At 41.2% G+C, this 17,323-nt stretch overlaps 1 protein-coding gene across 2 annotated transcripts in view; it reads left to right on the forward strand.

Annotated features, from left to right (window-relative positions):
* Positions 1 to 217: 217 nt before the first annotated feature.
* Positions 218 to 17,323, forward strand: part of ICE2 (interactor of little elongation complex ELL subunit 2) — a 74,580-nt gene continuing 57,474 nt past the window's right edge. For both annotated transcript variants that reach the window (XM_075007080.1, XM_075007081.1), the window contains exons 1-6: positions 218 to 512; positions 4,951 to 5,055; positions 8,146 to 8,407; positions 10,179 to 10,298; positions 15,476 to 15,610; positions 15,917 to 16,039. In XM_075007080.1, coding sequence (XP_074863181.1) covers positions 484 to 512; positions 4,951 to 5,055; positions 8,146 to 8,407; positions 10,179 to 10,298; positions 15,476 to 15,610; positions 15,917 to 16,039 — 774 coding nt within the window. In that variant the 5' untranslated portion in view covers positions 218 to 483. The remainder of the gene's footprint in view (positions 513 to 4,950; positions 5,056 to 8,145; positions 8,408 to 10,178; positions 10,299 to 15,475; positions 15,611 to 15,916; positions 16,040 to 17,323) is intronic.

Consider the following 17,323-nt stretch of genomic DNA (forward strand, 5'->3'; position numbering starts at 1 on the left):
TGGGCTGGGTCCGGCTCGGCGGGGTTGGGGAGTGTAGGCAGCGCCCCCGCTGCTGGTGCCGGTGTTGGGGGAGCCTGTGTCTCTTCCCGTCCCTGCCCCCGACTCGGGGCGGGGCTCTCCTGCTCTGTGATGAGGGAGGGGCCCCCCAGGCCGCAGCGGCGCACGCACAGCCCGGCTGTCGGACAACAGAGCGGAGGGGGGCAGCGAGGTGGGCGTTTCTTAGCGGGCCGGGAGGCGGGTAGGAGCCGTGTGACCGGCCACGCCCGCGCTGGCAGCTGCCTTTGGAGTGACTCCGTGCAAGCCTCACTCGCCCATCTGGCGCGTCAGGCACTGCCCGTCTCAGCCATGGCGGCTCCCGCGCGGCGCTTGGTCTAGCTCCTGCTGTGATTGGCTGCCGACGCCACGCGGACGGTGCTGTGCTCGCTCCGCGGTGGTTATTGGCTAGCGCCCTGAGGGAGAGCCACGGGGAGGCGCGCGGCCAAGATGGAGGCCGGTGAGAAGCGGCTCACATGGTGAGTAGGGGCCGCCCTGCTTGGGGCTGGAGGGACCCGTTCCCTGTGCGCTGGGCCAGCTGGGGGCGGGGCGGAGCGGGGGTTCCTACGGCTGCAGCCCCACCGCTTTTCTCCGGCGCTGCGCGGGCTGGCGCAGCCGGGGCGGGACCGATGGGTGGAGCGCGGGGTCGGGAGGGGAGCTCGGTGGCACCTCATGCCGGCGGTAGGAGCCGCCTTCGGTGCACGGGATACACCGAAGAACTGAAAGGCCCAATGCGGAGCAGGCATCGCGGCCGCTCGGAGCTCCGCGGGGAGCAGGCCGGGGGCAGCAAGTCCAGGGTGGGCGCAGGAATCGCCCAAGGGCTGGGACTCGGACTCGGACTCGGACTCGGACGGGCTGGGAAAGGATAACGGAGGGACGCTGAGGTCTGGGGCCGGGCATTGGGGCGCAGGAGGCGGTGTGGGGTCTGGGCGGGCGCAGGAGTGGCTGGGAGGGATCGGTTCTGGAAGGCAGGTTGGATGCAGGATGGGATTATGGTCTAGGGCAGGGGGGCGCCCCGCAGGGGGCGTGACATTTCCAAAAGTGGGCACCGCATTTCCGTTCCCCCCACAGTCGCTGAAGGGAGCTTGGGATAAGGAAAGGGATCTGGGAGGGAGTTTAATTTAGGGAAGGAGCTGTGACCTGGGAAGGTAGGGCTGCAGGGCTCAGGAGGAGGTATATGTGCAGGACAGGATTCTGACCTGGAGGAGGTGTGCCAGGTCTGGGAGGCAGTTGTGATCTGGTGCAGGGTCTGGAAGAGGGCTGTGAGCTGGAGGGCTCCGGGCCTGCCAGCACTCCAGGTACACACTGTGTCTGAGCATGCCAGCGGCTTATGCTGACAGGCTGGGAGCCAACATTTACCAACTCATTTATAAGTTGATCCTCACTCTCTGATTCACGTTTTTTACCAAAAAACTATAGTTACAAATGAGCGTACATGGTAGTAGCTTCTGCATAATGCCTTAAATTGTCATTTATTATGCCAATGATTTCTACAGATAAATAAAATGAGATTCTTGCTCTGAGGGACTTTCATTTTGCAGCCATGGTACTGGGAAAAAAACTGCAAGTGCTTAACTTTCAGCATGTTCATAAGTGTTTGCAAGTCTGGGGCCCATCTCTACAAACTTACCTCACAGAGGCTATGTCTGCACTAGCCAAAAACTTCGAAATGGCCACACAAATGGCCGTTTTGAAGTTTACTAACGAAGTGCTGAAATACATATTCAGCGCCTCATTAGCATGCGGGTGGCCGTGGCACTTCAAAATTGGCGCGGCTCGTCCAGACGGGGCTCCTTTTCGAAAGGACCTCGCCTACTTCAAAGTCCCCTTATTCTCATCTGCTCATAGGAATAAGGGGACTTCGAAGTAGGTGGGGTCCTTTTGAAAAGGAGCCCCGTCTGACGCGGCTCGTCCAATTTCGAAGTGCCGCAGCTGCCCGCATGCTAATGAGGCGCTGAATGTGTATTTCAGTGCTTCGTTAGTAAACTTCGAAATGGCTATTTTGAAGTTTTTGGCTAGTGTAGACACGGCCAGAATGACAGAGTGCTTTCCAAATTTTATATGTTCTGAAAAAATCAGAAGCACAATGGAAATGAAAAATAGGAGGAAGTTTAATTGGTCAGGCCAGTGCTACACAATAGGACTGCGTGTTCAGGACAAAAAGTGAAAGCATACCCTATCCAGTTGATGTTACCAGACCTATTGTAGATAGGTGGATTGTAATTACCCTTGCTGCAGTATGGTTATGCCATAAGTAATGGAAGGGGTGGGGGGTATTATTGCCATTACTTTTATTCAGAAGAATCCCAAAGCACTTATAAATGTGCCTAGTAGGGGCCTGTCTAACATAACTCTGCACCACAGTCCACAGTGGCAATTTAATAGTGCACCATCCCTATTCAATAATGTAAAATAACTTAGGACAGTGCACCATGAAAATCGATGAATACTATGTCTAGATTAAATTGCCGAGGAAGTTTTAAGTGGAGAATTTACAGTTTGTTGTTCAGAAAACCTTGACTGCACTTGCTTTGGGTTTTTTTTAGATGTTGTGACACACTGCAAGAACAGTGCTACTGATTCTGAGGTACAGATAATTCCATTTGCCTGTCTAAATTCTCTTTGCAGCTTCAGTTAGATATATCTTTCATTTCTTATCTGAGTGGTGTTGTTGTGTATTGTTAAATCAGGGCCTTGTGTCATCATCAGGTGATATTATTCGTAGGTGAATGTTGGCAGGCAGATCCATGTCCCTTAATAGTTCTGAAATTTACTCTCAGCCTGCTGGGCCAGTAAGCGTACTAGCACTCTCCTTCAGTGCTTCTATGGACATAGAAATAGGGCAAAGATAAACTAGGTTTTCTTTTGCCCTGTTCTCTAAATATTCCCAGCAGAAGCACAAGAAGCACTTAGCCCTTCCTCACAGAACAAGTAGGAGCTGAGGATGAAACTTGAGTTGTATCACAGTTAATTTGCTGGTGATATTTCTCTTGTCTTGCTACTGGTGATTTATATGACTGAAGACAGATGATATCTTCTGATGGGAAGAAGGAAAGCAATGGTGTCCAGTAGAAATTCAAAGGTTGACACTTGTGGTTGTCATCTTTCCACATTTGCCACATTTCCCTCTCCTCCCCACCCTGCGCTCTGAATAAATGCCTGCCCCAGAGCCAGGCACCCCCAGTCCTCCCATTCTAATTCAATACTGATTGACTCACCAGAACCACTGGAGCCACTGCCACGTGATTCTTCCACCAAGTGGTGGGACATGTGTACGGAGTGGGCGGATGGCACTCACCATGTGCAGCTCTCAGAAGGAGCTACATTTAAAGGCTTCAGGAGCCACATGCAGCTCGAGAACCATGGGTTGGCCACTCCTGTGTTCACCACGATGCAGTGTCCTGTTCACCACATGTGGCAAGTGGTGAACATATTGGAGATCATGGAAGTAAAGGAATAGAGACAAATGGAGGAGGAGGAGGAGGAGGAATTCAGAAAAGCTTTATTAGTATATCTGTAAATCAAAGTTTTGAACTCATTTTGCCCCCTGATTTAGTGAGATGATAAGGAGTAGAACTCGCATGAAGACAGTGCACTCTTTCTGGGGAATCCTACCTTGCATTAACTTCTAGCAGCTTTCTTCCCTCATTGAACAGTGGACTTCACACCTCAGGAAAAGTTGCAGCATTGCGAATCTTTATGATTGTGTACTGGTGATGCATAGAATCAAGCACATGTAGTTTAATTATCATTGAAAAATCTGTCACTTTCTCTTTCCCATAAAATGTGAGGTGGAAAGGACAAGAGAGAGTGGCAGAAATAAGATACATAAGTCAACAAAATATGTATTCATGCTTGAGAAAAGTTACTGATTTTAAGGCTAAGGGTGGTTGTGTGAGTTTCTCTGCTCCGGAGAGAAATGCAGAAATAAATCTGCCCTCTGTCACTTTCTGCCTCATTTAAACAAATGTTAGCAAGAAATTACCAGTTCTGAATGGAGGACTGAAGTACCGTTTCCTGAAGGATTTCAAAATTTTGAAATTTGAACTGTGACAAAACACGAACACTTTAAAAATCTTCAAGAAAGATCTTTTCAGGTATAAAAATTGTTTTGATTTCAATAAAATCTACATATTTTGTTTAAATTATGACTTTTAATTTTATTCATAAATCTGGTTAATACAAAAGTAAAAATATTGAAATGAAATGTTATTTCAAAAGAGAGATGAAATATTTCATTGTGAAATTTTCAAAGCTGGAAATTCCAACATTATAAGAAGTTTTTTCAGTATTAAGGGTTGAACCTCTCAAGTTTGGCAACATCCATAGTCTGGCATGATTTTCGTTAGCCAGACATCCGCTTATCATGGGTGTGGCAAACTTTCCTGTGGTCCCAAAAAGTTTTACAGCTGCCAGTCCTGTTTCTCAGTGTTCTGTGGTGGTGTTTAGCTCTAGTTTACGCTAAATGTATTCTAAGAGCCTGGTAAGCAATGACAGTGTTGGTAATGATGCTAGACAATATTGACTTCCTATATTTCAGCGGTGGTCAGGTTCCAGGGTGCCAGACTAGAGAGAGTCAACCTGTACAGTGTTTTTGTAAATGGAATTCTAGCAGAAATGATCCAACATTGTGAATATTTTGATTTTGTATGGAACTGCAGTATTCCAACAAAGTATGTTTTTCCTGATCATCCCATCTATACGTTTTCTTTTGCATTCAACATTGGGTTAGCTATATTGGTCTGAGGAGGAGAGTGTAAACGCTATGGATAACATTCTCCCCTTTTGTACACAGCATTGTAGGTCTTATTTAGTGGGAGTTCAGTCACTTACCTATTGTCCTTAAATTGTGGTCAGTCACCATAAAATGACTGAAATACAGTCACATTATAGTTTTGTTTTGTTTTTTTTAAACAGGGATGCTGCACCAAAAAATGGTGGTGAAGTGTTTTTCTCACGGGACATTTATGAGAAGTATTCCTTGGCTCCAACGCTCTCTGAACTGTGGCTTTTGTCAAACAAGTATGTATTGTTTTTTAGCTGTTGCAAGTATTTGCTGTGTTGCCTGTCTGTTTCCTTACACAGTTAGACATACGTTTCTTTCTTATACAACTTGAAAAAGAAGACAGCGAGGAAAAAATATATGTATAGTTCCCCAACTTGCATGGAAACTTAGTGGTTTTATAGTCTGTCCTCTGTTTCTTGGGATCCTGTAAAGCAGGAATCCTGCTGGGAATTGGGTACTGGTCTGATCCTCTGCTCCCTCATTGATACCAAACAAAAAAAGTCTTAAGCACAACTCCTTTCACCGGCAACTTGCAAAAATGCTGCTTCCTTTGGCCCAGTATCTTTGGTGAGGCTGGCTGTGTTCCACTCCCTGCATCTCCATCTTTCTCTTATGTTGAGGAGGCAGATAATGTTGTTTGAGTTAGAATCCCATTTATTCATTTCTTATTACGTGTCTTGTTTACATAGATCCAACAATATGCTAGGTGCATTGTAGGTAAGATCACTGCATTGAACAGCAGCTAACCTAACAAAACTACATATAGCAGAAAAATGGGAAATAGGGTGCCACAAAAAGCAGCAATGATAGTTGCACGCCTCATTAATTCCACAACTTTTGTTTCTTGTTATTTTGCTAGCAGTTATTGCCAATAGAACTAGCATTTGTATGGCTTAAAGAATTTTCATACCATCAGTCAGAGCACTGAATTCCAAATGCAGAGATTTGAGGTCACATTATTTTGAGGGATGTTCAGTATGTTAAAGGAATGTGACAAGTGATCTGTCCTTTCTTCAGGAATCTGAGTACACACATTGCTTTTTCGTAAGCTTCTGTGTCTTCCGATGCTGCTTTTTTTTTTTTTTTTTAAACAGGTGAACCAACATATTTAAAAAAAAAAAAAAAAAAGTAAACCAGCTTCAGAAACCAAATAATTACTGGAGCATATATATATGCAGAGGGAGAGAAACATGTATAGATTACATAGATCACTATTAAATCAATAATTGGAAAACAGTTTTTCCATTTCAAGACCTGAGTTCAGATTTCCTTTCCTACAGTGGCTGTTGTGGAGTACAGTAGTCCTAGTCGGTCCTTGACCTGTCCCTACATTGTGTAGTGACTCTGCCCAGTAGGACTTGGATCAGTGCTGCCTGTTATGCCAGCAGGTAGTGCTATCCTGTAGGAAAGCTGTTGCATTTTCCAAGACATGGGTGAAATTTGGCCCTGATTCTATATGTAAATGTGGTGCTGTGGGGGAAGGAGCGTGCGGAGAAGTATTAGAGGATGAGACTTGAGGAATTGTAGGGATTGGGGAAGTTCAGACTTTGGAAAAGTAACTCATTTTAAATAGGAACTATTTTGTTCTTTTTCCAGATAGTCCAGGAATTTGTGAACCTTTATGAAGGGACTCCTGAGAATATTTAACTGAAATGCTACTCTTCTCTTCCCTCCTTATGGAAATTGTAGCTGAGAGGAGAGCGGATTGCAGAAAATGAAGGGGGAAAATTTAAACAGTCAGCTCAAATAAAGTGTAACTGCAAATATGAATGGAAAGGTCCTGTCCGCTTATTTTAGTATGCACTCTGATGAACATTTTGACAGCACTGCACAGTGAAATAATCTTGATGTGCTTCCATTTAATTATTTGCTGAATGTAGCCAATTTAAACCGCTAGAATGTCTTGACATTCCTACATTGGCAAATCTGAGTCAGCATCTTGTCCCTGCTGCAGCTTAATTAAGTTTGCCAGTTTGTGCCATGAGGATAGACATATTCTCATATTCAGTGAGACAGCTGTGAAGTATTAAGAGCTGTAGATGTGATACTCTTAGGTATGAAATAGCTCTTGAGACAATTTTTAGTGCTGAAATCCAATCTCTAAAATATGTTTTTCGAAGATGAGCAGTTAATGTTCATTTTGTTATCCTTAAAAATGAGCATATTTTAGGTTAACTTGTAAATACGTAGAGGCTAAGTAAGCCTTTATATTAAGGTGGTTTTTGCTTGTTTTTGTTTAAACTTATTTCATACCTTGATTTCTATTTTTAGGCCAATGTCGTCCTCCATGCTGCTCTTGGCTCTTACGTTATCTTGTTTTAGCAACTGATTGCAGTATTGTTTGGTGTTTTTGCATAGTGTGCTCTGTTCTTGGGAGGAATCTTCTCTGAAACCAGTACTTTCCCTGCTGTTAAAGCCATATGTCTTCTATTTTTAAAAGAGACTTCAGTGACAAATGCATCTCTTGTACTATTATAACTTAAATTCATTGTAGTGATGCCTACCTGATTACTAATTGTTAAGTGAGGCCAAATGTACAGTGACATTTTACAGTACTGTACCTTTTTGGCTCAGGGGTGTGAAAAAACACACACACCTTGAGTGCAGCAAGTTACAGCAATGTAAAGCACCAATGTGAACCAGGCTACAGCACTGTTAGCTGTGCTCCCACTGCTGTAAGCTCGTCCTCTTGCAGCAGTAGTTTACACAGAGTGCTTGCAGAGCTCTCTCCCAGCACTCATGCTGTGGTCACACTTCCAGTTTAAAATGAAGCCACAGCTGGGCTTTAAGTGGTTAAGTGTAGATATATTTTCCCCTCTGATTATTAGAGGAGTTTAATGGGCCACTTAACTTTGAATGATCCTTTGAAATATATGTTAATATTTATGATTGACTCTTTTATCAAGATGTCTAGTGTAACAAGGTTCATCAGATGAAGTGGGTTCCAGCCCACAAAAGCTTATGGCCAAATAAATTTGTTTAATTTTTAAGGTGCAACATGATTCCTCATTGTTTTTGCTAAGTTAGCATGGAAAGTGTAACACTTTATCATTATAAGTGTTTCCTGGAAAAGTGGAGTTGATCTAGCAGAAACTATGAACAATTTTTCTTCTTTTGAAGTCCATAGTAAAACTTCCATCAGTCCTAGGGTCTGACTGTCTTTAAAAAGCACAAAATAATAAAATAACACAGTTCTATTAATTAAGATGCATTTTGCCTGATAATTGAAAAATATAAGTTCTGCCCTGACTGTCAGCCTTAGTTTTCTCAAATACAAGTCCCCATGTGAAAAATATTAAATGTTTAATGTATCACTTTTCTTTCAGACATAAACAAGAAAATGTAGAGGCACCAGTAAATTCTGTAGAAGATGAGAAAACATTTAATAAACAGGCTCCAGCTGAGGAGGAAGTTGAACCCACAGCTGATGATAATCCTTTTCCAGAGCCCAGAATCCCTTATCCTTTTGTGTCTAGCCTGACTGAGGAGGAGCAGAAAACCTATTTATATCTAATGACTAAGTTTTCAAAAAGTCCTACACCCTACCAACTTAATGCAAAATACCAAAGAGACTATTCCAGGTTTTTGGTAAGTATTAAAATTGTTTTTTCTGCTAATATTCTTTGCTGTAATAATCCAAGGAAAATTTTCTAAAAGTCATTCATCGATTTAAAAATGTGGTTGTAATAATTATTTCCTTAAATGTTTTATCTCCACAACTATAAAATTTGAATTTTTAAACGTAACTAAGGTTTCTTTCTTTCTTTCTTTCTTTCTTTCTTTTTAACTGAAGATAGAATAGCATGACATCAACTAAACTTGATGCTTCCTGCTTACTTGTCCCCTAACTACAAAAGTACCTACAGGAGGAATGAAAGTGATGACGACTGCTTAAGTGCACTAAACACATGTAGAATTTCAGAATGTTGTGCACAAATGTTTTAACTGTATTTAAAGCTAGATACACCATGATGTCCTTCTGCTTCTGTGATGGGTAGACTAGGTCCGGAAGTCCTGCCACATCTGACCTCAGAAAAGAACAGTAGAGAGGTCCCGCAAGCTGCCTAGAGTAGTTGTGTGGGAATCGGAGCCCAGCTGGCTGAGATAAGACAACCTGCAGGGTCAGAGCATAATCAGCTCTTTTTTAGAGGTGGAGAAGGTACGTGATGAGTCTGTAGAGCCCGGCAAATCTAAGGATATCAGATTTATACCAGTGTGTGTCAACATCCATGCATGCAGATATCCATGTATTGTGTTTGTGGATTGAATATGGATGCAGTTTTTTATCTAGAACACTGCAGATCTGCGGATATCCACGGATCACTTTTTCACATGCAGACATGAATTTTGTATTTGTGCGGGGCATTATCTGTCCGTATGAGAGGTACGGGCCTTTGGGGAGAGAGGTGCTGGGGCAGGGAGAGGACATGAAGGAGATCCAGCCTGGCTCCGGACTTGATAAGTCTTGAAATATATTAATGGTAGTTATAACGAGGATGGTGGTCATTTGTTCTCCATACCACTAAAGGTAGGACAAGAAACAATGGGTTTTATTTGTAGCAAGGGAGATTTAGATTTGATATCCAGAAAAACATTCTAACCATAAAGCTAGTTAAGCAGTAGAATAGACTTGGTGAGGGTGTGGAATACCACACTAAAAGAGATTTTCAGGTTAGACACACACCACTTAGTGATGTTCACATTTTAGTTCTTATTCTTCATGTGGGGCGGGTGCATCATGAGATTCTGCATCCTTCAGGCGGTATTAACGGATTCATTGGTGGTGCTGTGGTCCTTTTGGTTTTTTGCAGTTCCTGTCTCTTACTTTGTGACAGTGGGTGTTCCTACACTGGAAAAATTAGTACCCGTTTTTTTAAGTGACAGGGGCTACTGTGCTGTTGTTAATAGTAATGTAAGTGCTAATGTAGACATGGCTCATTTAAACTTGCTCTAACAGTGCCATGGGCATGTATCGCTTTCCTTAATTATATTATTATTTGTTGCTCCTCTTTTTAAGGCAATAGAATCGAATTCTGTAAACTCCTTTGTGTTGACTTCAGTGGAGGTGTACAAGAATCTGCCAGGGCAGAATATCTAGTGAGATCTGGACCATACTACCTTCCGTTCTTCACTGAGATATCTGCACTGCTCCCTTTCTAGACACCTCGCTTCTTGTGGTGTTATATAACCTACTAGATGCTTTGTAGATATGCAGGTGGACAATGAGATTTGGTAAACCCATCTTTTATAATACTGGTACACATTTACAGTTAAGTTATGGGGTTGGGGTTTTGTTTTGTTTTTTGTTTTTTTTTCTTGCTGTCTTCAAAATGGGACTCTTTATCCTTTCTTGTTTCAGCAAATGAAAGAATTTGTGAACCGTGAAATTGCAGATTTTTTAAAGTTTGCACAGAATGCTGCAAAGAGTTGCAGTCAGGATTATGATACCATCCCTGAGGGTGCACAGCTTTATACTGAGGTAACATAATTTTTTGTGCATTCATTCATTAAATGAACATATTGGGGGCGGGGGGGTCATACTAGGTAAGGATGAACAGATGTGCACAGTATAAATTAGGTAAACTTAGGTAATCAAATGTAAATAAAGAAAAGCAGTTTGCTGTCAGTGAAGCAAGTGACATAATCCTGCTTACGGCTGTCTTGGATCCACAGGTCGGGTGTTCATGAACATCTCTGGAATGGCCCCTGTAGGACTCCTTCAGTGTGCCCCATCTCCTTAACATCACGCTCTTACGCTAGGCTTCACTGTCACCTTCAACTGAAATTTGGAACCTTCCGCTCCCATTCCCTCATGAGCTCCCTTTAGAAAGCCCACCTGAATTGTACACCTGAGAAGGTTGTATGCCCAAACCATCAGCATCTGCACTGACTCTCATCCAGCATGGTTAAAACAGTGTGTTTTCTTAGAGAGCTAGAGCACAATATAAAAAGTTCTTGATTAACACAGAGAACGGAAAGTTACAGCAGTCTTGGTCAGCCCCATGTACGCAGTCCTCTGACCCCTCTTTTCTCCCAGATCAGGGAGAGACTCCTTCAAGGAGCCCACACTTAAAAATGCCACCTACCTGCTTTTCCATCCTTTGTTCTTACTCTAGGGGAAACATTAGACCATCCTCAGCCCTTGTTCTCCAGGTCAGATGCTGTTGGTTTCCTTGGAGGAATGGGCTATCTATGGTCATGAGTTGCTAGGTATCAAATGTCCATTGACATCTTAGGCTCTCCATGGACATGGAACCCAGACCCTAGCCACGTAGGAGTCAGTCATTCCTGGGTGTCTGGGTCTCTGCTAAGAGTAAGCAACTTTTCCCCATCACCTAGTTAAGCATGTAGGATGTGAGGGATGGCACAGTCTTCTTACGAAATATTACTTCCCACTCAATCCCAATAGCAAGCTAGAAATTTACACTTTAAAATGCATTTAAATGAATAAGGTTTTCAAAAAATAGATACAGTAAACTCTCTTAACTGACCGTCTATCATCTGGAACACTCAAAGAATCAGCATTCTAACCAGAAGTAAATTTTAGTTATATTTTCCAAAAGTACAGTGTAGTGAAAGTAAACATACACAAATACAGCAAATATACTATAAGTTTACAGTATACAATACTGCTTGGTTTGTAAATAAAGTACTCTGCATACATTTTGTTTGTTTCTCAATATATAATCTTGTTTTTCTTTAGTGTTATGCATAGCTAGGTATACCTCTCTATTACCCAGAATATTTAAATATTCAGTAATCTACGGGTCCCAGAGCTGCCAGATATGAAAGAGTTTACTGTATTCTACTGGCTCAGTGTCATATAGTAGATATCTCAGCTGACTAGGAACTGAGTATCTTTTCTTCAATTCTGAAACTAAAGAAGAATGCAGTTTTATTTAGAGCTGCTGTTAGCTCTAATTTGATGATGTTACGCAAAGCTTTGAAAGGTCACCAAGAATACTGGATTAGATGAGACCTTCCTATACCTGCGTGGACTCCCTCTAATTGATAAATCACTCTCATAGGAAAATTGAGGGTGTCATTAGTGAAGTAGGTTGAGGTCAGCCCTCTCCTAGGTCCCATGTATTTTCTGTTACAATGGTACATATTCCTTCAGTACTGTAAAATAATGCATGAGTGGCAAGAGTGGAATTGTACTTTTGTTCCTGCACTAATTTGCAGTGAAAGCGGAAGTGTAGACTATAGTTGTATTGTTTCAGAAAAGAAAGAAAGAAGACTTTGGATTTGATTAAAATTGAAATTTAGTATTAATTTGCTGTAAACTGTTTTATATTTGGGAGTTTCTCTTTTTTATAAACAGAGGACCCTACACCTCTGGTCACAAAATGTGGTTTCAAGTTTAAAAATTCCTTTGTGTTCTTTAATGGGTGATTTATATTGAATAAAATTGCTTGCCTCAAGTCATCTTTGAAGCAGCAGTTGTGCACAGAACACTGAATAATTTTTACTAGTAATGAATTACTACAGTCCCGGAATACACAATATGAAACTAGTGTAATTTGTCTCAGCATCCAGAGTTCATGGGAATGTGATTCCACAGGGGATGTTCCCCCTACTCTTTAACCTTGTATCCTTCACCTGAAGTTGCCTAAAACAGATACCATGGCAAAGGAATGATTAACAATGTGTCTGTGTCCAAACAGAAGGTAGGGCATGCCCATGAGACTACAAAGAACATTGCTTATTTTCTGGGAAGGACTTATTGAGTTCACTGCAAACTGTAATAAAAATTTCTTCTTTTTTGACAGGCCTAAATATGTATTTACAGATTGACAGCTGAATAAAAATGTAAACTTTTAAGTACTCCTAATGCCTTTGTGTACTGTATCAAATGTGATAGTTATAGCTCCACAGACTTTTTTGTATGTATAATACAATAAAACGGTGCAGGTGTTAAATGAAGAAGGGAAGTGGTACAGACTGATTATGAACATCAATAAAACAAAAACAATGGTATTTGGAGATAAGGAAATAGGAAGGAAGATCAGTGTCGATGGTAATGAACTAGAAAATGTAGAGAAGCTCACATCTGGGGAGCAACATAACGTGATCTAGACAGTAAGAAGGAAATAGCGACTAGAATATCGAAAGCAAGAACGAGTTTGAAGGCGATGGATAAGATCTAGAAAAGCAAAGCAGTTAGCTTAAGAATGAAGCTGAGCGTCTAAAGATGTGTATTCAGCAGCCTGTTGTATGGATGTGACGCATGGGTGATAACGAAAGATTCAAAAAGAAGAATGTTGGTGTTCAAAAGGAGTAGTTATAGAAAGATTCTGAGAATAGAATGGATGCAGAAGGTCACCAATGAGGCATTATATAGAATGATACAGCTGAAAGAGAACCTGCTGCAGAAGGTTTATAGAACAGAAGCTACAACTATTTGGGCATATTTGCAGAATGAATGGCAAACAAAAAATCAAGACCCTGGTATTCACCATAATGAATGGCTCAAATAGGAGAGGCAGACCCCACAGAGAATGGATAGATGTAGTAGATTGGTGCAGAGCTAGTCTACAGAAACTAAGCCACTCCGCACTGGTCAGGGAAAGATGGAAGGAAATAGTGAGAGGCATCAGACACCAACTGGCACTGAGCCTAAGGTTGATGATGATGATGATGAATACAATAAGTATTTATTTGCATTGTACCCAAAACTTCTAAAGTCTTCTAAGAGCTTTTTTCTCTATCTGCTATTCCTGGTGGAACAGGACAACAAATGTTATCTATGGCTCTCAGCTACTATAGTCAAAAAATGACTTAGCTGTTTTTTTGAAGAGGAGAACTTAAAAAGACACATTGGATTTATTTTTAAAGGTTTTCAAAACTGGGAAAAATGTGTGGGAGATAAGAGTACATTAATCTGTTTCTCTGCTTTGTTTGTTCCTGCCTCATCACCTGCAGAACCTCCAAAATAAGATTGTAAGAACATCTTAATTACTTTTGAAATTATAAACTCATGGGGCTTGTTTACACTACCTCCTACTTCAAAATTTTGAGGAGTAAAGGGACTTGGAAGTGTCCTGGGCACTTTGAAGTACCAGCAGGTGAGCCGCAGCTAGATGCGAGCCGACACTTTGAAGTTTAAAACTTTGGAGTTGCCATGGGGGGCACTTTGCTTAATGAAGTGCTGCATATGCAGTGCAGCACTTCATTAATAAACTCCCAACATCTTACCTACCATCCTCCCTTTGAAGTAGGGAGCTAGTGTAGACACAGCCATGGTAACTTACGCAGAGGAAATACAAAAAAAGTAACTCATGAAGCACACTTGAATTCAGTGCTCTGTGGTAGTGGGGGGTGGTTGTGAGAGAGAATGAATGAATGTTGTTTTGTTTGTTATGGTGCCTGGCATTCTGAAGCCTTGGTTCACAATAATAATTGAACAAGTTTGTCCACTCCATACTGTTCTTTCTTATCAAGACCTCCAGTTTCACTTTCCTAAAATGACATTTAATCTGTGCTAGTAGTCCTTAGTTCTATACTTTCTAGCTTTAGGGATCAGAGTAATCTATGGTGTGGTAAAGTACCAAATGCTTTTATGCTAAGCTACAGAAAATAGTTTTTTACTCTTTTCTGCCGGTTGATTAATGCACTTAAATTGTTTAACAATACTGATAGAGACAATCCATTTTGATTTCTGCCTTTAATATTTTTCATACTTAAAAAGTGTTGTAATTCTTTATCTGTGTGTCCAGTATCTTTCCCCTGTGGAACTAGTCCTGCAGAAGTGTAACTTTTCCTCTCTCCTTCTTTGCTCGCTTCTTAAATATGGAAAATTAAATTAGTTTTTAAAAATACCTCTCATCTTAAGACCAACATAACTTAGCTAGACACTTTCATATTCCCTTTCAAATTCTTTCAGAGATATGGACTGTAATTCTTCTGAGTTTGGTGTGTCTCCACCTTTTTTTATAATAATGATGGTTTAATGACCTACGTTCTTCAGTCTTTTTCACTCACACACCCCATTCAATCAGCAAATCATGTCCCAGTTGGGGATGTTGAAGTCTAACCAGTTAAGCAGTAAGTTTCATCCATTTAATGATGGTCCCAGTGATTTGCCAAGGACCACACAGTGTCAGATCCAAGAGTAGAATCTATAATTTGTAATTTCAGTTCCTGTTTCTTAACCACAAGATGTTCCCTTTTCCTCTGTAGGTTGCTGTGTGCTGTCTCTATCTAGAGGTGCCAGTTTTGGTTAGATATATTCCTGGATGCTTGTTCACACAATATAGTCTTTAATTATGTATTAATCTTTAATTCCGAGATACTCAGTGGTAATACTGGGGGACTCGCAGCCCTGCCTCTATCACATTATTTGAGCACGTACCCACCTCTCTTCTGGAGCAGTGCTTTAAAAAAAAAAAAAAAGAGAGAGAGAGAAAGAAAAGCGACTTCCTGCCAGTCTCAAATTTTCCTTTTTCCTCTTGTCACAGTCTGTTAAACTGAATTCTGAAGACGCATAAAGAAGTATTCTGAACAAATCCATTTGCAGAAATGGATGAAATATAGGTTCTTTCTTGTAGCTGAAGATAAAGGCAGATGTAACTTTTGCAGCGGTTATTTTAATTTGTGTGAAACTGTTAAGATATCAATACGGAGGCTACATAACATCTTTCTGTTTTTCTTTAGCAATTTTTAAGTGCTAGTATTGCACATATGAAGAAGTACCCTGAGTTCTACAATCTCCATGGCATCACCAGTATCTTGGGAGGCAAATTTAATACAGAGTTGACCCTCAGGCTGGAGAAAAGTGTTCTTGCATTGGTAAAATACATAAGTTCAGATAATATTTTTTGGTAACTTGTATTCACCATGCATTACATTAAGTAATGCTGTAGTGATTGAGATCATTCTTGCATGCTTATGTTACAGGATACAATTTGCAAGACACTGCTTATAGAAGTAATTAAATTGGAGACTGGAATGTAACTCTTCTGTATGAATATATTTAAAATATAAAAATTTAAGATTTTTAAAGAGTATTTTTATAGGCACTATTTTCATTCTAAGTATCTAATATAAAATATGAACACAAATGCCAATATGTGATTCTGCTTTATTTTATTCAAGGGAAAGGCAAGATTTGCTAAAGTATGGTCACCTGCCCTGTATATGAAAGTACAGCTATCCACAGATTATGAAACTGTAGCATCTTTTGCAACCCCGGAACAGAAAGCTTCTGCTATGCATGATGTGAGTAACATTTGTTATTACAGTGAGTGTAATAAAAGGTAAATGTTTTATTCATATCATTCTCTCTAGTGGTTCATGATCAATGTAGCATTTCTATTATGGCACTCACCCTGCCTTTTAAAAGTCTGAAACAGCACTGCAGTAAATTCCATTCACTTCAGTAGACATTAGTTGATGCCCTTAGAATGTGAAATGTTGGCTATCTGTAACCTTGAATTTAGATTGAGCTGTTGTTCACAGTACTCTGTTTAAGAATCTGTTTTAAAAAGGAAGTTGGATAATAGTTTACACAGGATTTTTTTTCCTCATTATAGGAATTTATTTGCTCTTTAAATAGGATCCTTGTGAGTGCTCCACCTAGGTATTAGGGTACTGCTGCACCTTTGCTCAAAGAATTAGTCGCTGTTCCCTTGGAAGGCTGTGCTTGTGAAGCAGCTGGCATGTGCTGAAAGCGGCTGCTGCACATGAGCAGCCCACCAAACCCTCAGTTCCTTCTCTGCCACCATCGACACCAGTCAGAACCCGCTACTGTCCCCATAAAATTTCCTTTAACATCTCTCCTCAGTATTTTAGACAGCTACTTGTTGTTCATAGTTGTAGTTTCAGCTTTAGCATTTGTTAGTGATAGTGTAGACAAAGGGGGTCTTTGCCCACAAAAGCTTATGCCCCAAAATATTTGTTGGTCTATAAGGTGCCACAGGACTACTTGTTCGTTTTTTTTTTTTTGTTTTTTTTTAAGTTTAGTCTTTTTTAGAGTTAGTCATGCCTGGATCGCCAGGATTCAAAAGATGTGTGATCTGCAGAATGTCCATCCCTGTTTCAGGTGGTCATTCTCAGTGTGTTTAGGTGAGGGACACTGCATCTCCATGTCTCCACTGCAGGATGATCACCTGTAGAACAAAGCAAGCAAGAGAGTTACAACTTTTCCTCATTGAAAAGTCTGTGCAACCAGTCTCTGGCACTGAACACTCCTCGCCACCATTGCAGCCTTCACCAATGGCTACCTCAGAAGCACTGGCACCTCTGTGTAAATCATCCCTACAAGACTCCAGCCCAACAAAGGGCAAGAAGAAACTATCAGAGACCCAGGAGAAATTGCCTCATCGAACCACTCCCATAAGGAAAAACCACCCTGGTATTGGTTCACTCTAAGGCACCAGATTGCAAGGTTCTGGGCACCTCCAGCGCTGAGATGACCAAAGGAGCTACAGACCCTCCCAGTGCCAGCTCTAAGACAATGGCACAAAAAAAGCCGAAATTGGCTATGCTAGCACCAACCAAAAT

Source organism: Carettochelys insculpta, chromosome 12, assembly GCF_033958435.1.
Source record: "Carettochelys insculpta isolate YL-2023 chromosome 12, ASM3395843v1, whole genome shotgun sequence".
In the NCBI taxonomy this organism is placed as follows: Eukaryota; Metazoa; Chordata; order Testudines; family Carettochelyidae; genus Carettochelys; species Carettochelys insculpta.